The following is a 22,447-nucleotide window of genomic DNA, read 5'->3' as shown; positions in this document are numbered from 1 at the left end:
AGAGTGGGTCTTCCCCCAGCAGCTTTGGAGCTGCCCCTGCCATGGCAGCTTTAACCTTCAGCTGTGCTGCTCTTGCAGAACAGCCTCTCCCATGACCTTGAACGGAGCATCAGAGCTGTAGGGACGGGGTAGGACAGCTCAGAAAGCTTCATCTCATCTGCAGGAAGGACTGGAAAATCCTGCAAATCAAAATGCATCTTAGGTACCTGCAGCTTGGGCTGGTAGGGTCAGTGGCCTTCCAGAGCACTCTTGTGTTGGAAACATGGATGTTTTTCTTCAAATTTTTAAGGACTCACCTCTCTGATGTGCGAAGAGTTTCGGGCTTTCGTTTTGGTTTGCAGACACTGCAAAGGGATGTGTTGACATGCTGTTATCATCATATACACCCCATCTTCCCTCCACCCTTCTTCCTCCTCACTGCAGGTTTACACAGAGTGGCACAGAAGTCACATTTTGACCTGTATTTCCAGCTCTGTGGTAGAGGGGAACAGTTCTTCACCTTTCCCCCCTGCCTGACCCTTGTCCTATGTGAAAGCTGATGTCTTGCAGTGATTAGGAAACAGCTGACAATTAACAAAGAGTGTTTGTTGACTGGGAGAAGCAGCAAGTTCCAAGCTGACCCTGTCCCTCGATGAAGAAAAATGCATTCCTGGCGGGGGGAGGGAGCTGGTGGTGCCCAGAAACAGCCAAGAATGTGCTGTCCCATTCCAGGGGGTCCTGCACGTGGCTCCCTGTCTCCTTCCCACGGAGGTCTTGCCCAGTTCATGGGTGGTGGAGGCAGTGGAGGGTGGGAAGAGGCCTGGCAGCTGCTGGACCTTGGAGAAATGCAGCAGAGCAGAGCACAGAGGTCTCACCTCGTGGGTCTGGAGCTCATGTCTGTGTCACAGCAGGGGTCACCTCCGAAGCCTTCGGACATGGGAGATTTAGTGCTGGGAGGGACAGGATTTCCCTCTGAGGAGTTACTGAGGTTGAGTCAGTGGGTTTAAGCCCGACCTGGAGCCGGGCAGAGGTGAGGAGGATCCTTCCCACAGGAACTCCACCTCCTTTCCTGCCTCCAAGGCTGGGACGTGTGGGATGTGCTGCTTGGTTTGTTAGAGGCCTTTCTTGAGATGAGAGGATTTTTTGGAGGCTCATAGAGAGAAATTACATCTGATGAGAGAAATGAGGGGAAGGAAACGAGGAGATGCCACTGGCACTTTACTGAGGTCTCCGAGTTGCCTGTGGGTGCTCCCTAGTGTTGTATCTTGCTTCTAAAGCCCCATTTTGCTTCCATTTGAGGTTGCAGATACAGCAGAGAAAGGTGTAACTGCCAAACCCAAATAAAAATAAAATAGATCTCAGCAGCAAGAGGTCAAAATTTTGGAATTGTTGGAGAAACCAAATATTATGCAGAGTCCTGCTTCTATGGAGGAGTATATAAAAGACCTGTTTTGGGCTGATTAAACTTTGTGTACATAAATAACAAAACAAATTAGATTAAATCAGCTACAGAATTAAAAATCTACATTTTTACAGAATGGGGTCAGTGTTTATAAGATATTTCTCCTCTTGACCTGGATCTAAAGAGGGTGTGAGTTTATCTTTCACTTCTCAGTGCTCTCTAATCTTTTTTAAAGAATCTGTTTTTCCTGAGGTGTACTGACACAGGAAGAAAAAAGCACTGAAAAAGTAAAATCTGCCTAGTGATTTTGGTCTCTGTGCAGGATATAAATATATTGTTTTGATATAACACTTCCACATCCCTGGAAATGTCCAAGGCCAGGTTGGAGCAACGTGGTCTGATGGAAGGTGTCCCTGCCCATGGCAGGGGTTGGGATGAGATGGGCTTTAAGGTCCCTTCCAGCCCAAACCATTCCATGATTCTATGATTTCAAGGATGGAAAAGCAGCTGGATTACTGAAACTCAGCTGAGGTGGCAACCACACACTGGAGGCTGTGAAACCATCTCTAGACTGAATGTAGGCTGTAAATGATGCTTTTAACAACGTGTCAGAAGTTACCAGCATTGTGCTGGTGTTTGTAGCTCTTCAGCGTGCAAGCAGCTCTGCATGAAGTAGTTACTCAATATGTGAAGATAAAATTTATGCTTTGTTGGGCTGTGAATGTATTTTTCCATTCCCCAGAAAAAACGGGCGGTTCCTTTCTTGGTGAAGATGCAAGGATTGTGCTCATTTTCCTTGGGAATTAATTGAGAACTCGAGAGGGGTGTGAGAAAAACTTCTATTTTAAACACATGTGAACATTAAAAAGCTTGACTCTGCATGAACATTTTGTGGTACAAACACTGTCCCGATGGAAGCTATTGCCTAACTCATCTAGGGGAGCACAGTTGTTAACAATGAAAATTCTGGGAATAATAGGAGGAACCATGGTCTTCCTGAGGGTTGTGCTTGTCTACATGGGTCTGTACAGCTTGGTGGTGCTCCAAAACCCCTCAACCACCAAGAGCCCAGTGTCCCAACCACTTCTATCCCTACTCCATAGCTGATGACTCCAGGAGTTACTTTCTTTTTACAGCAATGTCCAGACTTTTCTGGCTTTAAGTGTCTACACACTTTGTTCCTTTCTGATGTACCTTGTATGGATCTTATTTTCAACAGCCTCCAGGGCAGCACTAATGCACACTTACCATGAGCTTTTAACAGGTTGACCTGAACTAGAAACCTGTATAAGAAACTCCAAATTTCGGTATTTTGATCATTCAGTTATAATTTGCACAGGTGCTGTATGGGAATGGACATTGTTTTCCCAGTGTGTGGTCAAATATTAAAAGAGAAAGAAACTCAGCAGTGGACTCTTTACTTATTTACATACAAATAATAAAGTCTGGTTTTATGGAAAAATATTGATGAAGTGGTATGTAAAGTTCTGCCTCTTTTAATACTTTCCTTTACTCTGGCTTAGTTGTCTCCTGCAGTAACTGTGAGGAGTCTTTGTGGGAGAGATGAAGAGACTCCTCCACCCTTCATTAGAATCTGCCACCTTATCCCAAATGCATCAAAACACTTTTATATCACATATTTGGAGCTTTTCACAAGTCAGTCCCTTTTCTCTCTCTCTTCCTCTCCGTTTCCCAAGTTAAATATGATCGGGATGTAAATTCCTTTAAATGTGGCTGCAGTCTGTGTTTTCCAAGTAGGAGGTGTGAGCCAGAGTCCACTGCGGGAGATCCACTTCCAGCTGAGATTTCACTTGTGCCTGTTTCAGGTGCTGCATATGGGATGGTGGAACCACATCATGTCCCTCTTCCCACCTGTGAATGGCTAAGCTGGACCAGTCTGTCCAGTCACGTTTATCCTTGTTTCAATGGTGTAAGAGCTTGGGAAGGAGAAGGATTGTGACTGTCAGTGCAGCTCACACAAAGCATAAAGTGCTGAGATGGCTGAAGAGTTTCTGAAAAGACAGATACAAGCTGTCAGCTAATGAAATGCTGATGTATCCACAACATCCTTGTGATTATTTCATACTTTGCAGGAGACAGATGTTCCTTGTTGGCTGTTCCCTGTAGGAAGCACTGTCATCCCCGCACTCGCTCCGACAGGGCTGGAGTCAGCACTGGACTTCAGCTCGTGTCTGAGTTTCATCAGTGCTGCTGCACTGCCTAAATATAAACATGTTCATAGTTATTCTACATATAAACAACCCCAGGCTAAACTGGAGTTGTTTGGCCTGGAGAAAAGGAGGCTCAGGGGGGACCTTCTTGCTCTCTACAACTCCCTGACAGGAGGGGGGAGCAGGTTAGTCTCTTTTCCCAGGGAAAGAGGAAACGGCCTCCAGTTGTGCTGGGAGTGATTTAGATCGGATATTAGGGAGAACTTCTTCATGGAAAGGGTTGTCAGGCATTGGCACAGGCCACGCAGGGCAGTGCTGGAGTCACCATCCCTGGCAGTGTTCCAAACCTGTGGTGTCTTGGTGAGCACGGTGGTGGTGCTGCGTGGATGGTTGGGCTCAATGATCCCAGAGGTCTTTTCCAACCTTAGGGATTCTATGACTCTCTATGCAAGGGCTTTGTGCTTTAATTTGTAGTAAAGGAGCAGGCAGTGCCTGTAGGCCTCCATGGGCACGGGGTCAAAGCCCAGCTTTAGGTGAAAACAGCCACTTCTGCCAGAATTTACAATCACTTGCAAATGTTGCCTTGTGTGAGGGTGACTTCAGTAACAGAGCTGGCAGGAATACAGTGGTGTCATTTATCCTGATGAACACATACCAGAGGGCCGTGCTAGGTTCAATTAGGAAAACAGAGTTGAAACAAAACATAGGAATTCTGTGTGGGATCTGAGCATTGGAGATTTTTGACAGGAAGGACTTAGGGAATTTATTTTATTTCTCTGGTGTGTCGTGGCTAAAGGCTCCAGTGGGGTTACACTGAGATGCACCTCCAGTCTGAGCTAGAGGCAAAGTCTGAAGTGGGAATTAGCAAAATGAGTCACCCAATACTCCTGTGTGAAACCACAGTGACAGCATCAAACAAGGTGCTTCATTTAGAAGTTAAAAAGTCCATTTCCCTAATTTCTACCCCAAATCATTACTTTCTTAGGGAACTGAAACTGCTGTTTTCCAAAGAGCTGTGGTTATGAGGCAAACTGTATGGGAAAGGAGAGATTTCCTGCTGTGCTTCCTGCTAGAGGTGCTAAATTCCCCAGGAACAATCTAAACATCATTATCAGCCCATTCAAATTAATAGTTCCTCCTACTTTTGTGAGGGATAAAAGGAAGTTTGTTTTGTTGCTGTTGACTTAAGTATCCCACTGAAATTCCTCCACAATAACTGCTCTGGCAGTGGGTGCATCCTGGAGAATTTAAACCTCCTTGGGGTTACTGGATCAAGGCAGAACCGTGGGCCATCAGCTCCTCCAGCCTGTCATTAATGCAGGAAGTGCCCTGGGCCACAATCACTGCTGCTGAAATTCTTGCCCAAACCCCAATTGCAGAACTTCATAAAGAAAAGCCTGAGGAAATGACAGAGCTCTTCAGAACATCATAAAGTAAAGAAACTTTGTAATTTATGATTATAAACCTGACAAGGACTAGCAAGGAGTGAAGGACATGGAGCCCTACAACAACTTTTCTGTTCCGTTTAACATCCCTACGCGCTAATTAGAAACCTAACGAAACTCAGAGGTTCCTTCCTCTGATATTCAGCAAGTTTGGTCAACAATGCTCAGCCCAAGCAGAGCTGGAGGGCACATACTTCACCAGCAGCACTCGGGCTCCTGGGGCACGTTCAGGTCACTGATGCTGTTGTGTCATGTCATCTCTCCTTATCTTTTCAAGGGCTGCTGCCATACCCTGTGGAGGTGCTTTGAAAGCTGCTCTGTGCAATGTAGCAGAGAAAACAAGCTGACACCAGCAGCTGGGGATGAGTCAGTGAGTGAATCTGCCCCGTTTGTTTGGCGATGTTCTGAATAGAGATGAGCGTTCAATTCACACTGAATAACTCCTCTGATGAATTTTACTGTTTTTCTGCTTTGCATGAATTGGCCACGAGGAAAATCTTGGCTTTTTTTTTTTTTTTTTTCCTCCTGAATTAATTCAAGAGTTTTTCTGTGAACAGTTTCTGGATGGGCTCTCCTGGAGTGCAGCTCAGGGGTGTATTTTTAGCCTGTGCTGCGTGTGTTGCACTGGGGGAAACATTGAGCTCTGGGCAGCTGCTGGGGATTTTTGTTCTCAGGTGCCAAAGTTGCAAAATTTAAGTACCTAAAAGCTCACAAAGGCAACCTGAAAGATGTTTGAACTTTGGGGTTGGCTTCATGTGAGTATTCATAACCAGTTCCCCATCAGGGGTTAGCTCTGTGGTGTGTGCAGTGTGAGCTGTGCCCCAGGGAATCAGATATGATTCACATACAAATGTACAATCCCCCTTCAGGACTTAACCAAAAATACAATTTCAATGTCATGGGTATGAGATCAAATCTTATATTTACATGATTAAAGCGTGTCTAGTGTTTTTAAGCAATTGAACTCTAAAATGGCACAGTAAAGCACAGCTTGGCTTGTCCTTCATCAACATTCCTAGTCCAAAACAAAGACCTTTTTCACTGCTACACCCTTAAAATTTAAAGCAGCAAGATGTCTTAATGGTTGGCTGTCCCTTCCACTGCAGTGTGTGGTTTGAATGGTTATGTGGTGAAATTAATGCATTTTTTTCTATAGATAAACATACAGAAGTAAGGGGCACACATAAGCTAAATGAAGGCCACATTGATTTGCCTCTTTGTTTGTTTGCCTTGATATTTTTTAGGAAAAAGGAATATTATTTCTGTAATTTAGTTGCCATTACAACCTCAGCTCAATTCAAAGTTAAGAACATACTGAAAGTGCTTGGCTTACTCAGTGTTTGAGTTCCATCAGATTTCAGGGCTCCTGCCTAATTTTCCCAAGTGCTCTGACAGGCAGTCCCTGACTACATTCCCTGATAAACACTATTCCTTTGAATTTTAACTTTAAAATTAAACAGGGCTGGCAGAAATGCTTTGAAGGAAGGAGCCTACCTAGCCACAAAACAGAGCATGCAAAAAGCATGCTCTGCCCCAAGATAAAATTCTTTAGACAGGAATTACAAGGATAATCGGAACCAGGCTTTCCAAAGCCTCAGCTCTTTTGAAAGTTAATAGCCAGCATAAATATACTCTGTGCAATATCTGGGGAAGGAAGGTTGAGGGGGAAAATACAGCCAAGACTATGCTGAAGGGCAAGAAACATTCTGCCTGCTCTGAGTTATTATTGTAGCCAATAGAAGGGTGATTGAGTAGGAACTGTTCCACTTCAGACTCAGGGACAGAAGATACAGCAAAAGGAGCCACATTTTTAAAAGGCAGGAAGAAAAATTGCTTGGGTTTTTAGCTGGTGAAAAAGGTTAAAGAATTTATTTAGTTGTCCCCCCCCTCCTTCTCTCAACCTGGAGCTAATAAAGGATTCTGTCATGGAAACGTTGAAGACCAAACATTGTCTAAATTATCTGACCTCTGGCACAGGTAATACAAGTTTTGACTTACAAGGATTATCCAGAACTAAAGCCAGGGGGAATATAAAGTTGCTATTCATTCACACTTTGAACAAAACCTGCCAAACAACCCTGGCTGAGGCTGTGTTGATGTATGTCTCTGTTGTTCAGTGTGTAGTGAAATGAGAATGTTGGGTTTGGTTTATCCAGTTTTTCATTGTGCCTCTGGGCAGACACAACTCTCTGTGTTTTGCCAAGCAAGCCAGCATAAGGAATTCCTGAAAAAGAATAATGTAGGAAACAGAATGTTTTCAGGTTGAAATCAAAAGCAGATGCCTCCCAAGGAGTGAAGGCAATATAACAGGGACTCGTCCTGGATGGATGGTGGATGGATTCCCAGAGAGACACAGGTGACTTCAGAGGATGTGGGAGAGCTCAGAAAAACACTCTGCTGAATGAAGTTTAAAATGAAGGCAGATTGCTGCAAGTGTGACAGACCTCCCTTACACTGCTGTGGTGAGGGAATGGGAGATTGAGTCCAGCAAGAAGAGGATGGTGGAAAAGAGGAGAGAAGGATGAGGTCCTGGACTGAGGCCATGGGGTGTTGAATGCTCAGCCTGTGTTTCTCCTGTGATCTGTTTTTTTGTTCTTTCCGAGGAGAGGAGCCTCAAGGTCCAAGGAGTGCCCGTGGGTTAAAGCCCCATCCTGAGCTAACAGGGGTTTGGTCATGGAAACACTGGAGCACTGCTCTCCTTTCAGTGGGATTTAGAGTCAAACATGCTCTGAACACCGAGGCACTTGGAGGAGCCTGCAGGAACCTGCACAGAGTAAATCCCTCATTTCTCTGGGAACAGGTCCTGGGAAGAGCTTAACCAGCCCTCCTGACGTAAGTGAGAGCTCAGTCTGGAGTGAAAGCAGCTGGCTTTGGGGCTCTGTTGTCATTCTCCCCTCCCTTGTCTCTGCCAAAATAAATGTTCTTCTTGTCTTTACCTTACTCATTAAAATGTCTTCCCAGCCATCTCAGATAAATCAAGTTAAGAACATGTTACACTGCACACCTAAATGGTGAAATTCAATGAGGGAATTTAATAAAGCCTCTCAGACTGTTGATAAGATAAGGAATGACAACCTATTAAGGGGTAAAGCTCCAGTACTTTTTTTATTTATTTATTAAAGCTTTAAATGATGAAGAGATTGGAAGCGGGAAAAAGACCCACTGGAAACAGTTATTTTTCAGTATTTGAAGAACTCCTTCAAGTTCTTCTGTGAGGTTCTTTTTCATTATTTTTCATAATATATGGTTTTATGTTCTCAGGCAGGTATTTGATGAGGAAATACAACACCTTTTTCTCCAGTGTGAGCAAACAGTTCGTGTAAAATGTATGTGCTGGCTGCACTGCAGTTTTAGATACCCTTTCCTTTAAAGGGGAAGATAAATGTATGTAAGCCTATAAACATGTTTTCGAGGTAGATTTGTTGGTTTTTTTAAATAAGGGAGTGGGAAACAAGTCATGAGCCCTGACTAGACAGGAAAGGCAGGACGCTGCTTTGATCCCTTCCTTGACTGTGTGTGCTTATGGAAAGTGATGAAAACTGCTCCTGTTCTTCTCTGTTCCACTTCTTTCTGCACTCATTTCTGGTGGGTGAGGGTGGTTGCAGCAGATGAAAGCAGCCCACCCAGCTGGATCAGCTTCTGTCCCAAAGAACAGCTTTGTTCTAAGGTGTGGGAAGGTGCTGGTGCCTCCCAGCACCCCAGGAGTCAGGCTGCTTTGCTCCTGGGGAAGGCACAAACCCCCTGGGTGCTGCAGAGAGACTCATTACCTGCTCGCAAAGCCTGGTACCTTAAACAGCATCACAGAATCCCAGAATGTGCTGAGTTGGAAGGGACCCACAAGGATCATCCAGTCCAACCCCTGGCCCTGCACAGGCCCATCCCCAAGAGTCACCCCCTGTGCCCAGAGGATCAGCCAAACCCTCCTGGAGCTCTGGCAGCCTTGGGGCTGTGCCCACTGCCCTGGGGAGCCTGGGCAGTGCCCAACCAGCCTCTGGGGGAAGAACCTTTTGCTGAGATCCAACGTGAGCCTGCCCTGGCACAGCTCCAGCCATTCCCTGGCTGCTGTCCCTGGTCCCCCCAGAGCAGAGATCAGTGCCTGCCCCTCCTCTGCCCCTGCCCAGGAATTGGAACTGCACTGAGGTCTCCCCTCAGTCTCCTCTGCTCCAGCTGAACACACCAAGTGCCCTCAGTGTCCTCACATGGCTTCCCCTCCAGCTTCCCCATCTCCATTTCCCTCCTTTGGACACTGTCTCATGGCTTCATATCTTCCTTATATTGTGGTGCCCAAAACTGCCCCAGTATTGCAGGTGACTGATGTTGAGGGACCTTCCCACAGGTGAAGTTGGGCTGTGAGGCTGCCCCACCAGGCTGTGGGGTGGGTGATTTGTGCCAGCTCAGGACTTGGGTGGTTTGTGCAGTTGCTTTTTTCAGAATTGTGTTATGTCTCGAGAATCCTGGCTGTTACTGCTTGTGGGGATGAGCAGTGAGGTCCTCAGAAGGAAGATGTGCCCTAATGGAGTGTCTCATCTCTGAGTTTCCACATCAGAATTAATCTTAGTGCAGAAACTCATTTCCTTGTAAGATCCTGTGTTGTTTGTTGGTTATTAATCTGGCCTTCCCCTCCCTTCCAAGTGTAAGTGCTATAGTTTTGGGGAAGATAAACTATTTTCCCCAGGCGTAGGAATGGAATAGGATGCTTCATCTTAAGAGCAAGAGCTCAGCTCAGTTATGGGGTGTGAACTTTGCCTCTCTCACACGTGAGTGCTGATCCAGCAATTAACAGCTGAAATCAGGAAGAGATGGAGCTGCCTGGGGCTGATAACATCATCCTGCCCCTGGCATGCTGATCTTCCTGGTGATGCTCCCTCTGGAATGCAGTGCACTGACTTTCCCTGGCTGACAGGTCATCTTATTTGGGATTAATATCAGTTTTGAACTTTACCTCCAGCTTGGACTAAATGGGTCTATCCAGGCCTCTGCACTATGTCTGCCTTACATGGGTCTCTCTGTAGATAAAAATTACTATTTTAGACTCCTTAATCTGTCGTGGCTCCTGTAATAACTTAAGGAGAAGGGAAAATAACTGTTTATTTAAAGTAAATGAAATCATGGTACTGTTAAAGCCAGTGGCCAAATTTAACCCATCACTTACCCCTTGTGGGTGGGAGGCTTAGATGGGTCGGTTACTGTGGTGGGTCAGTGTTCACTGCTCCCAAAATGTGAGGAATCACAGAATAGTTTGAGTGGAAAAAGACTTTTAAAGCCCATCTGGTTCCGTGGGCAGGGACACCTTCCACTAGCCCAGGTTGCTCCAAGCCCCGTCCAGCCTGGCCTTGGACACTTCCAGGGATGGGGCAGCCACAGCTTCTCTGGGCAACCTGTGCCAGGGCCTCCCACCCTCACAGGGAAGTGCTCAAGTTTTAAGGTCTGTCTGTTCTCCACAGACAAAAGAGACCCTTGGACCAGAGTGGTGGGCAGAGCTGCCTGACAGCTCAGCCAGCCCGTCAGTGTGTGTGCTCAGGGGTCTGCACAGTGGGAGTTATTCAGTCCAGGCAAATGTTCTGGAGAGCTGCAAACCCGAGGGGAGGATGGGAGGAAGCAAGGAAATTGGAGGTGTCCAACACTGAAACGGTCTGAGTGGAAACTCAGGTGAAGCTCAAGTCAGGGAAACTTTGGTGTGAAAAAAGCTCTGGCAAGAACCTGAGATATGCTATCCCTTCTTGGCCTTCTAGAGCTGATGTTTTATCACTCTTGAAACATAGTTTGTGAACACTGTGAGGGAAGAGGGGAGGAAGGTTTTTGAAAATCCCTTTTGTCTCCTTTGTTGCTCTAACAAACCTATGGGTCACTATGTCAGTGGGGGGAAACAATTCAGTTGCCTTTAATTGTGTGTTTTCTTCCGTATGATGTTTGAGCTTAACCTGTGCTTTATAAAATACACAGATTTTTAAAACCATAGCAGATTTTTCTAGCTGAAAGCTGAAATTCCTGCTTAGCAGCATGTCTGTCATAGGACTATGGAAAACCTGGATGTGTCCCTGAGTGGGTGGGAGGCCATGGATTGGATCAGGCATAGAGACAACTTTAAAGCACAGACAGGGAGGAGTTAAAATTCTCTGAGAGGAAAAGGTTTTTCTAAATATTTGAATTAATTTCTCAATGTTTTTTAAAAAAGAGAATACACCAATTTTGGAGATTAGGCCAGAATGTTCTTCAGTTCATATCTTCAAAGTGATAATTGCAGGAATGAGTTCCTGAATTGCAAGAAGTGCTGCTGTTCTGTGATACAGCCTGACAGAAATTAGGCTTTTTTTCCCTAGTCAAGAAATCTATAAATAGCAAATTATCTATTAACAGGTGTCTTGTGAAATTACTCTATGAAGTATCAGAGTCATACAGTGTTAAAAAAAATCAGGATTATGGAGTTCTCGAATAAAATTACTTTGTTTTCCCTGAGCAGATGCAAATCTGCTTCTAAATCCGCTTAATATAATGGAAGCCCTGAATAAACAAAGCTCTGTTTGAATGTTTAAGTATTTCAAAGTCTGTTATACATAGAGCTGAAAGTCTCCATCCAGAATAGAAGCTCTGTGATCTTCAGTCCTGTGCATGGATCCAGTTGTATATATTTGGTTTTGCTAATGGAGAATTAAAATATTACAAATCCATGCTAATGACTGTGAGCCCTATTATAAGTTATTTTTTAGTGTTTTTTTTTTTTTAATTCCTGGTTGAGATAAAATGCAGTATTTGATCATTTTATTATAACTTCATTCAGGATTTAATTATTCGTAAGATCACAACAAAAGGGAATATATTTTACAAATATGACTGTTTAATAGTGTGACTCTTCAGGAGAGCAATCTGATATTGAATCTTTAGTGAGGAACGAGTAACTCACTTTTATTTGCGTTATAAATCATGTAGATTACTGCAATATAGATAAGTAAATTCTGCTCTATTCTTGTGTTCTAGCAAGAGCAACAAATGTATTGCAGTGCTTGGTTAAATGAGTGGAGTTTCCACCAAGGGAGTGAATTAAAATGATGTTAAAGAAGTATTTTATAGCAATGTTTTGTAATTACCTGGCGCTGGGTGTATTTCCTGCCAGTTTAGCTGATCAGATCAATGCTCTCGTGTCACAGAGCAGCTCTGACCCCTGAGACAGCTCTCAGGGCTCAGGAACATTTACCATTGTTGATGTGCTGTGTGAAGGGAAGGCATTGCATGGGCTGCAGGCCGGCTGGTGTTTGTTCTGGTGCCCTGGGCTGGGAGGGGACTGGGGCAGTGTAGGGGGACAGGAATGGCTTTGGTCCCCAAACCCCCTCAGCTGGGCCCCACGGGGGGAGAGCAAAGTGGCTTCAAATCGGGGCTGGGTTGTTTCTCCCCAGAGAGAACAAATAAAATTCACAGTAGGGTGAAGTGCACCCTCCTGCCCGCTTGCTCCTAATTGTTTTCAGTGTGTGAGTGAGGGGTCAGGGTGGAGATGAAGCTCTGTGTGCCAGGATCTCTGTGCAGCCCTTGCAGAGCTGGGATTTTCCCACAGCATTCCCTGGCAGTAACACCCCTCCCCTGCTCTATGGAACCCTGGGCAGTGACACAGCTGGAGTTTGTGGGCACAAAAAGGTTGATTTTCGTCCTGGAAGCCCAACTCTCCTTCTTAGTGACAAGTATCAAACTGTGACTGTGTTTTTGGGGTTCCTGTTTATTGATGCACCAACAAAACCCAGGGAAGGGCGAGGGCTGAGGGGGGCACAGGGGGTGAAAGGGGTGTTTGGGCACTGGTGGCTGCAGCTGTGTCTTGTCACTGGGTAACCTCCTCCCCTCACCCATCCATCCCAGTCACTGATGGGGAAGGCATTTTACACGGACTGTTTTCTCTTAGATATAGTTCCTTAAAGTTGTTTTCTTGTGAGCATTTGACGATCACAAACGTTGTATTTTGTATGGCTTTCTTTTTCCTAGCTGCTTTTTGTAAAGCAAGCCACACTGGGGAGACCTTTTTGGTTTCCAAAATCCAATATTTTCTCCTAAATTAACAGTTGAAAGTGCAAAGGAATAGCCTTCTGCTGGGGAGGTTTGTGTTATTTAGGGTGGGGGAGACCTTGGAGCAACCTGGTCTAGTGGGATGTGTCCCTTCCCATGGCAGGGGGTTGGAAGGAGAGGAGATATAGCATTGCTTCCAACACAAACCATTTGTGTAAGTGCCAATATTTTTTAACATTGCAGACAGCACGTCACTTAAACTTCTTACTCTTGCTACCTAATGACTGCTTAGCTTTACAACACACTATAGAAAGTGCTCCTACTGTTGTTTGAAACACAGAATAACTGTTTTAAGTGCGTGGCCCACTGTGGTCCCCTCCAGCCTTCCCCACTCTGCTGTTCTGTGGCAGCAGAAATGTTTGGTAACTTCGGTTCTCTGTGTTTTTCTGAATTGTGCAGTGTGGAGGCCCAGCTGTTTTGAGATGCAGCCGTTTCTAAAAATGCCTCACTTATAGTTAAGTGTTACAATTTTGCAAGGAAATATTATTTGACTTGGTACCATGTACCAAATGCAGACAAAAGTAAGGATTCAGTGAACTTTTTCATCAAACTGGACGTGTTGGGGGAGCTGCCCTGCAATGCTGCTGTTAACACACAGGAGGAGAAGGTTTGGGTCTGGGTTCACATGGGGTGACTGCAGAGTCCTCCTGCCAACCTGAATGCAGTTCCCTGACAGATCAAAACTGTGCAAGGCCAGACCAGCAGAGCTTGGCTCCCAGTTGTTTTGTTGCTAAGTCTTGTCAGGAGAGCATTGCACCTTCAGCAGGGCCCTTTGCAGCAGTGGCATTTTTCCTAAAATCCTTGCAGAGAAAGTGGTTCCACCCTCCTGCTGCAAGCAGAAGTGATTTAGATCGATCAGAAGTGATGGATGTAAAAACTGGCTATAGGTTCTTGAAAAGACATAGTTCTGCAGTGTGGAGTGCTGGGCCGTGGGCAAGGAGAGCTCAGCTCTGGGGCTGCCCAAGGTCCATTGCACCCACACGTCTCCATCAACTTGGGACTGGTTTTCTTTTCTTCCTTCTCATTGGTAACACCAAACCATGCCAGAGACTGGCCTGGAAATATGACTAAAAGGCACAAAATGTTCCTTATATCCATGTAAATGGCTTTAAGAAGAACTGGAGCACTTCCAGTGGGCCAAGGGAGAGAGCAGGTGCTGTTCCAGCTCGGCACAGGGCCATGGGCTCTGGAGAGCCTGATAGACCATCTTTGTTGTGTGCATTGACATGTAGATCCAAATCACAGCCCCCAAGCACTTGTAATGCACCTCATGGCCCTCTAAAAGGCATCTCTGAATCATTTTCTCTCCTGGTACCTGTGTGACTGCTCCCAGAGCAGGAGCAGTTGCAGGAGGGATGTTCCCAATACCCCAGCACGGTGCCCTATGGAGCAGGATCCTGGCACTGGCATCTCCTCAGCTGGTTTGTGGCAGTGCCTGGTGTTTGCACCCCAGAGCATGGCAAGTGTCCCTCCATGAAGCAAACTGCTGTCCAGGCTCCAAAACACGCTGTTCCTGCCCAGTGTGATGTGCCCTAGTCTGTTCTATACAGCAGGGATGTAGGATATTGCAAATTAAGTCATATTTCACTGTAACCTGCAAATTTACATCTTAGCTGGAAGTCCACAAGGAAAAATGTGAAAACTAGTGCAGCAATTCTGCACATCCATCTCCTTCACTGCATCCTGGTGCCAGTGTTTTACAGGAGCTCATTAGCAGAGGCAGAGTTATGTCCTCAAACCCTTTTCATTATGGTTTTAAACCAGCTGAACCCTCCAGGGCTGGGACACTGTCAGCTAATCCAGCCTGTGATAGTGAGGGCACTGTTACACCTTGGTAACCAAGCATGATTTTTCACAGGTCTTTTTGTTCAGAGATGTCAAATGTGGAGTTTTCTTTAAACCAGTTATGTCTTTTATTGTATTTAAAACTCTAATTTCCTTCTGCTGTTCCTTCCTGAAAGGCATCACCAGGTGATCAATTATATCAAGATGCTTCAGGTATCAGTTGCCTGTTTCTTTTTTTACATTTAACCAAATGAAATGTGGAAATAAAGGAAAATAAAAGGCCAAACTATTGCAATTTTAAAGATCTCCTCAGTTAAGGAAACAGAGCTAAACCCAATCCATTCCATATAAAAAATTCTGGGTGTATGTTTTACACAGGTTCCACGAAGGAATTGATTGAGAGCTGCTGTGGAGCTGGACAACAGTGGGCCATAGACAATGGGGAGTGCACAGAAATCCCTGTGAGTGGAATGGATGGTGACATTTGCAGGTATGTGAGGCAACCCCCAACATTTTTGGGTTAAAATAAAGAACAGTCCTTTAGGAGAAATCAAATATAATTCGTGGGATGTCCAGGAGGCTGAGAACGGTTTCATCCATGGTCTGATTTGTTGGTAGACTGGCAATATGTCATGGCAAATTAGAAAGAAGGATTTCCCCCTCCATTTCCCTAAAATCTATTCTAAACAAAGCCTGTTAAGATTTTTTCCTCTCTTATGTGAGCAGAGGAAATTTTTTTCCCATTCTCAGCACATTTGTGGAGTTGCAGATAAATAGAAGGGCAGAGCTTGGCTTCCCTTTGGCAAGTGCTAAATGCAGTGATCAGTTGTTAATGGTGTCATGAAATGGTGTGTTTATTGCCCAGGGTGAATGGCCCCTGGTTGTGGTGCCTGTGTTCAGCTGGAGGGGGGATCTTGCACCCTGATAATGCTGCCAGTGGCTCCTGCACAGCAGGAGAAGGAGAGTGGGTGCAGAGTAACATGGATTCAATATTCCACTGGCTGCAGTTCATCCAATTCCCTTCCCCCTAGTCTGAAACAGGCCTTAGGGAGGGATGAAGGCAAAGTTACTCCAGACTCAGATTCTCAAGGAGTGATCCCACCATTTACAGCATTGAAAAGGTTTGGCATAATCACTTTTATCAAATTTTGCATCATTACACCTTTCTGAAGTCACTGGGAGATGAAAATCCTCCCCACTGGGGTCTGGCATGACATAACTGACACATACCAACTGTCTGTGAAGTCAAGACAGATTAAAAAATTCCAGCCTTGGCCTAAGTAGGTGCAAATCCAATACATTAATGAGTTGCACCTGCACATCTGAGGCTGTGTTTAGATGAAAAAGCCAGATCCTAAATGTTTCGGTCCCTGTGAATCTATTGGGATTTAAAGGAATAAGAGATCAGGGGTTCAGCTGTTTTACTTCTAAAATTTCATTTGTGTCCCTGTTTTAAAGATTTAAACCCACCTATAAATGTTACGTCTAAAGAAAATATTTAATGTAAAAAATATTCAAATATGTGGCCTCAGAACCTTGACAGCAAGGACAAAAACTTGGTGCTGCCACTGGGAGATGTGCCAGTGTGCAGGGCTGGTGACCCTGCACTGATCCAGCCCCAAGGCACCATCTGGGTGCTGGAAGAAAGGCAGGCTCCCAAGAGTCTGCCTCTGACTCAACTCAGTATCTAAAGATGGTAAAAAGTAAAGTCATGGAATCCCAGACTGGTTTGGGTTGGAAGGGTCCTTAAAGCTTCATTCCACCCCCTACCATGGGCAGGGACACCTTCCTCTAGACCAGATTGCTCCAAGCCCTGTCCAGCCTGGCCTTGAACACTTCCAGGGATGGGGACAGAAGATAGATACGAATTTCAAAAATTAGCTCCTGTTCTGCCAGGATAGTTTTCCATAAATATTTGGGTTTAAAAGTGACAATCACCATGACAAAGGGTTGATGTTCTCGGCTGAGGCAAACAAGTCACAGAATCCCAGAATATGCTGAGTTGGAAGGGACCCACAAGGATCATCCAGTCCAACCCTCAGCCCTGCACAGGCCCATCCCCAAGAGTCACCGCCTGTGCCCCAGAGGATCAGCCAAACCCTCCTGCAGCTCTGGCAGCCTTGGGGCTGTGCCCACTGCCCTGGGGAGCCTGGGCAGTGCCCAACCAGCCTCTGGGGGAAGAACCTTTTGCTGAGATCCAACCTGAGCCTGCCCTGACACAGCTCCAGCCATTCCCTTCAGTCTTGTCACTGGTCCCCACAGAGAAGTGAAGCCTCCCCTGTGTCTGCTGTAAGTTGTTCATATGGAGGTTGCAGACTGAGGTTTTTTCCAAGTGCCCTCTTGGGATGTTCAGGTGGCAAAAAACTTCAGTGTTAAAGCTGCTTGTTGATGTATCTTGATGTCTCTGGACATTCATGTCCCAACTTGGCTCATCTCTGTTTAGAGACCACAACATGGGCTGCAGGATTGACACTGGGACTGCCTAAATGAGATCATGGGCAATAACTTGATGACTGAACTTAAACTAAAGCAAGAACAGGAAATCTTAAGATAATCAATTGATAGTCAGATGTAAAAATACTCCCAGAGCTTGTACTCCCAGGCTGTGTCAGAAATAGGATGTTAGGCTTGATGAAATCTCATCTGACCCAGCATAGTAATTTTTATCTTATAATTGTTATGTTTTATCATAACAGAGCAATGTTTATCTGAGTGGCTTTTGCATCAACTGTCCCAGCACAGATCCTGCTTTTTGCTGACACCATGTCCCAGTTAGAGACTCACAGCAGTTTAAAACATTCACTGATCTTAACTCATTAACTCTTTCCTGAAGCAGAAATGGTCTGAAGCTTCTTTGAACCACAAACTTACTTATCTACTCTGCAAAGAGTAGGTTTGTGAAGAAGATAAAAGCCAAGAGAATGTGGTTAATGCTGTTCCCAGTTCATTTTCTGGGGTTAGAGGAGCTGAAACTGAGTTGTGCTGATAGGTAGAAAATACTAAAATGTGGCTAATGACACAACAATGCCCCAGGAATTTCTCATGGCTAAATGTCACATTTCAGAGAACATGAATCTATAGAGATTTCAGTGTTTAAATACAGTAAATACTTTGAGCATATAAAAATGCTTCTAACAGCATTTTGTCATTTTTACAGACAATAATAACTTTTGATTGGTTTTGGCGGTCTTTTTTTTAAAATTGTAATGAAAGTTTGGATGTCTTCTGTAAGAAATGATAGTTATATTACTGATACCTGAATACATTTGGGTAGTAATAATTCATTGCTCAAAAATTTGTATTTCTCCAGTTGGCAATTAATCCTGAAGATCTTTTCTAACCTAAAAGATGCTACAGAGTAAAGCCAAAGGCACTATGGGATTTATCTGCCCTTCTATATATGTATGAAGGAGGCACATCCCTCTTTGAATGAGAGGCATCCACTATAGACTTAAAAATAGTAGGGAAGAGTATTTTAGTATTTCAATGAATATCTATTAAAATCCATTTAGGAATTTGACATTTAGATTTTTCATCATGTCAGCCTTCACTGAATCTTGTTAAAACGTTTGATTTGAAGCACCATGTCTAGGAAATGTACATTCCCAAAGTATTTCATATACAGTGATCTAGTCACCCATAACCTTCTCTTTGATAACCAAAGTTAGTTCTGGGTTACACTCTGTGGTGGTATAAAGGAGAGTTCATAGGTGTGTTGTGATGTGATGCTTTCCTCCAGCCCTGTCCAGCGCTTCAGCCCTCTGGCTGGTGAAGGAGGAAGTGTGTACAGGTGTGTTTCCCTTTCCCCACTGTACATGGAACAAGATTTCTGTCTGGTTTTTGATTTCTGAAACCTTCCAAAATACTTCTGAGAAACAAAACATGGGGAAGAGGGACTGTCACACAAACAGTGATGAGTTGTGAGGGATATTGGTGACCAGACTTTGAGAGACAGTGACCTAAACACAAGACTTCTTGAGCATTTATCAGGACACTTTTACTAGAAATAAAATACCTCCTGCAAAGGCCAGTGGTACTCTCTGTATTATACTAATATTCATAGAATCAGAGGATCATTAAGGCTGGAGAAGATCATTGAGTCCACCTGGTAACCCAGCACTGTCAGGTCCACCACTAAACCACGTCCCCAGACACCACATCTACATGTTTTTTGAACACTTCCAGGGATGAGGACTCCATTGCTTCCTTGGGCAGCCTGTTCCAGTACTTGACAACCATTTCCATGAAGAAATATTCCCAGTATCCAAGCTAAATCTCCCCTGGCACAGCTGGAGGCCGTTCCCTCTCCTCCTGTCCCTTGTTCCCTGGCAGCAGAGCCCGACCCCTCCCCCGGCTCCCCCCTCCTGTCAGGGGGTTGCAGAGCCAGAAGGTCCCCCCTGAGCCTCCTTTTCTCCAGGCTGAGCCCCCCCAGCTCCCTCAGCTGCTCCTGCTGCTCCAGCCCCTTCCCAGCTCCGTTCCCTTGTCTGGAAACACTCCAGCCCCTCAATGTCTGTCTTCTCCTGAGGGGCCCAGAACTGAACCCAGGACTGAGGGGCCTCGGCAGTGCCAGCACAGGGCCGGGCCCTGCCCTGATCCTGTGACACACCATGTCTGGGAAAAGCTGGGGGCCAGGGGAGTATTTACACATCGCACAGGATCCCAGAATATGTCAAGTTGGAAGGGACCCACAAGGATCATCCAGTCCAACCCTGGCCCTGCACAGGCCCATCCCCAGGAGTCACCCCCTGTGCCCCAGAGGATCAGCCAAACCCTCCTGGAGCTCTGGCAGCCTTGGGGCTGTGCCCACTGCCCTGGGGAGCCTGGGCAGTGCCCAACCAGCCTCTGGGGGAAGAACCTTTGGCTGAGATCCAACGTGAGCCTGCCCTGACACAGCTCCAGCCATTCCCTGGCTGCTGTCCCTGGTCCCCCCAGAGCAGAGCTCAGTCCCTGCCCCTCCTCTGCCCCAGCTGTCGGAGAGACCGAATCTGTGGAATGTGTTATGAATCCAGTAGCTCGGGGGGGTTTTGCATGCCATGCTGTTGTGTTCTCCCTGCCCCTCTGCAGGATTGCCCAGAAGCAGTGCTGTGTGTCCACGGTGCGGGAGAACAGCTGCCTGGCCGGGATGGTCGCTGCCAAGGAGGGCGACACGTGCGGCCCCGAGGACGGTGACCCCTGCACGGGGTCATCCTACAAGGTGAGCTGCTCTGCTGCTTCTGCAGGTTTTGTTCCCAGCATGAGGTGTCCTCATTTCCTGCATTTAGCAGGAAATGGTTCATGCATTATTGTGGAGCACAGAAAAGATAAGGTTGCAGGAATGTAACAGGGACATTAGGTTGTTTGCATTAAGGTTTACAACCTCTTTTAAAATTTTACAGTAATGTTGTTTTGAATTCTTTCCATCTCCATTCTGTAGACTTAACTGGTTGTATTACTTTTGCTTCCTCACTTTGGAAGTAGCTGAAAAGTCCATTTTAGTTTCTATATCTGTTGTGTAGAAGAATTTAGAAAATGATGGGGCAAAACTTAATTGAAGATATAATGCAAAACCCATTACTGGACAGTTTACTTGGCCCCAATGTTGAATTGTGACCCCATTTTTAAACACAATGATGGACTAGAGGAGCAAGCATTTAGATGGTGATGGAAGCTTTTGCTCATAAAAAAAGGCAGCCCATTAACCAACACTGCAAATCACAAACCCTGAGCCACAGCCCCCACTTGGATAAATGAGATTTGCTTTATGAGAGTCACTGGAGCCCAACCAATTTAAACCAGTTTGAAGATTCAGCAGCTTGCTTGCTCACTTGTCTTGTTTCCACCAGAAGGGTGCATTGTGGAATTCGTTTCCCTCTGATAATAATGTCCAGGGCTAGAGCTGAGCTTAAATACAGCTTCCGTCGTCTCAGCAGGAACCTGATTAGTTCTGTCTGTCCTGGTACACTGGTGATTCTCCCAGATAATTGTTCACTGGGGAGGCAAAATCCATGGCCATCTACTGGGGAGTTTGAAGTTTAATTAGCTATACCAATTTCTCATTTTCAGAACTACTGTTTATTTGGGTCTGCAGTGTATCAGTAGAGTAAAAAGAGAATTTGCGAATTTGGGAGAAGACATTAATGTTTGAAATGGGAGAGAATTGCTATTCTTAGGTTTTCCCCAGGGGTTGTTTGCATGCCAGGCAGAGCCCAAGCTGTAGAGTAAATCTGATTACACAGTCATTCCTCAGGAAGAAGTGGAGAGGGATAACTCCCTCATTCCTGTCTGAATTGAAACACGGGACAAAATACTTTTGTGGAATGGTTCCTCATGCCAGTTCCAGTGGGATGTTTTCCTTCAAGAGAAACCATTTGAAATGATAAAATTACTGAAGGAACAGCTTTGCTCACCTATTTAGCCCATTCAGCTCTTCAGTCATTGCAGCTACTGCTTGAAAAAAAAGAATTTAAATCAATAAACATCGAGACTGTTGAGACTTCGTGTTTCTTTTGTATTACAATATGTACTATTGTAATAGAAAATAATCAAACTTTATATAATCAAACATACAAAGGTTTTTAATGCTTTGTATCACAAGAAAGGTTTTCTCATTTTATACAAAAAATACATGCTTAGGGATATTTTCCTAGAGGATGGAGATACCACCATAGCAAATCCAGTTATGCTGGATTCCAGCAAAGATAGTTGTGAGAGGAACATAGAAAGGTGTGAACCACAGAATGGTTCTCAAGGTATGTTTCTCAACTGGAAGGTTAAAATAGTTTCATTTTCTATCATATCAGCCGTAGAATTCCTGTGCAGTTCAGAAAGTAGTTGATAGAAGATCGAGGCATTCAAGTTTTTGCATTGTAGAAGGAACTTTTCAGCGAACAAGTTTTTCCACTGGAAAATGAGACTGTTTTGTTCACCTGGAAAATATGTGAACCTAAAGGTGTCTGACTGATTTAACACTCCCTATCACACCTGCACATGGGATAAATTGGGAATCAAACTATGACTGAAAGAAGCCAGGTTCTTCAAGGCAAATATTACGTATTTTATAGTACTTCGGTAAAACCACGTACTACCCTGAACTTCTGTTTGGCATACTGAAGCTGAAAAAAAATGGAGACAAAATTTAAAAAAATTACCGAAAATAGGATTTTCTTTCCATAAAATTTTGAATTTGAGGATTCTGGATTTGGGGAGGAAGGAAACAGGAATTTTCCCTTTTCTAGCACGACCACAATCCATTATAACTAGGTTGGGTATTTTTAAAACTTCTTTTGGAAAGATGATTTAGCTATTCAGTGTCCAAAATAATTCATCTTCCTCAGGACCTGTACTGTAAATTTTTCACAAACATGTATTTGAGCACGTAAAGGCAACTCCTTCTGGCTGTGCATATTTGCAAACGTGAGTAACGTCTGCTAGTTATGATATTTAGGGATTTTTTGGTTTAGGAAGCAGGGACATAAACTATGAGCTGTAGCCATAAGTATTGGCTGAACATGCAACGCTGTGTATTGTGTGAAATGCTCAAGAAACCCCAAAGCTGCAGCATTTGAGTCTTGAAAAAAGTGACTTTGTGGAGGAGTTTCTGCAGATTGAGCTGTCAGTGGATGAGTTTCCCATTTCCCTAC

The 22,447-nt window shown here is 44.9% G+C and overlaps 2 protein-coding genes across 5 annotated transcripts in view; one reads left to right on the top strand and one right to left on the bottom strand.

The window, feature by feature from the left end:
- Positions 1 to 22,447, bottom strand: part of LOC127473544 (uncharacterized) — a 460,553-nt gene that overhangs the window by 127,029 nt on the left and 311,077 nt on the right. The gene's annotated exons all lie outside the window — the stretch shown is intronic.
- The window catches only part of FBLN2 (fibulin 2), a 110,463-nt gene that overhangs the window by 59,758 nt on the left and 28,258 nt on the right, over positions 1 to 22,447 (top strand). For all 4 annotated transcript variants that reach the window (XM_051793228.1, XM_051793227.1, XM_051793225.1 and 1 more), the window contains exons 3-4: positions 15,207 to 15,318; positions 19,893 to 20,022. In XM_051793228.1, coding sequence (XP_051649188.1) covers positions 15,207 to 15,318; positions 19,893 to 20,022 — 242 coding nt within the window. The remainder of the gene's footprint in view (positions 1 to 15,206; positions 15,319 to 19,892; positions 20,023 to 22,447) is intronic.

This window comes from Manacus candei, unplaced genomic scaffold (assembly GCF_025592945.1).
Source record: "Manacus candei isolate 608988 ecotype Guabito, Panama unplaced genomic scaffold, ASM2559294v1 h1tg000036l, whole genome shotgun sequence".
Classification (NCBI taxonomy): domain Eukaryota; kingdom Metazoa; phylum Chordata; class Aves; order Passeriformes; family Pipridae; genus Manacus; species Manacus candei.
The sequence above is the reverse complement of the archived record's forward strand: the minus strand, read 5'-3'. Positions and strand labels throughout refer to the sequence as shown.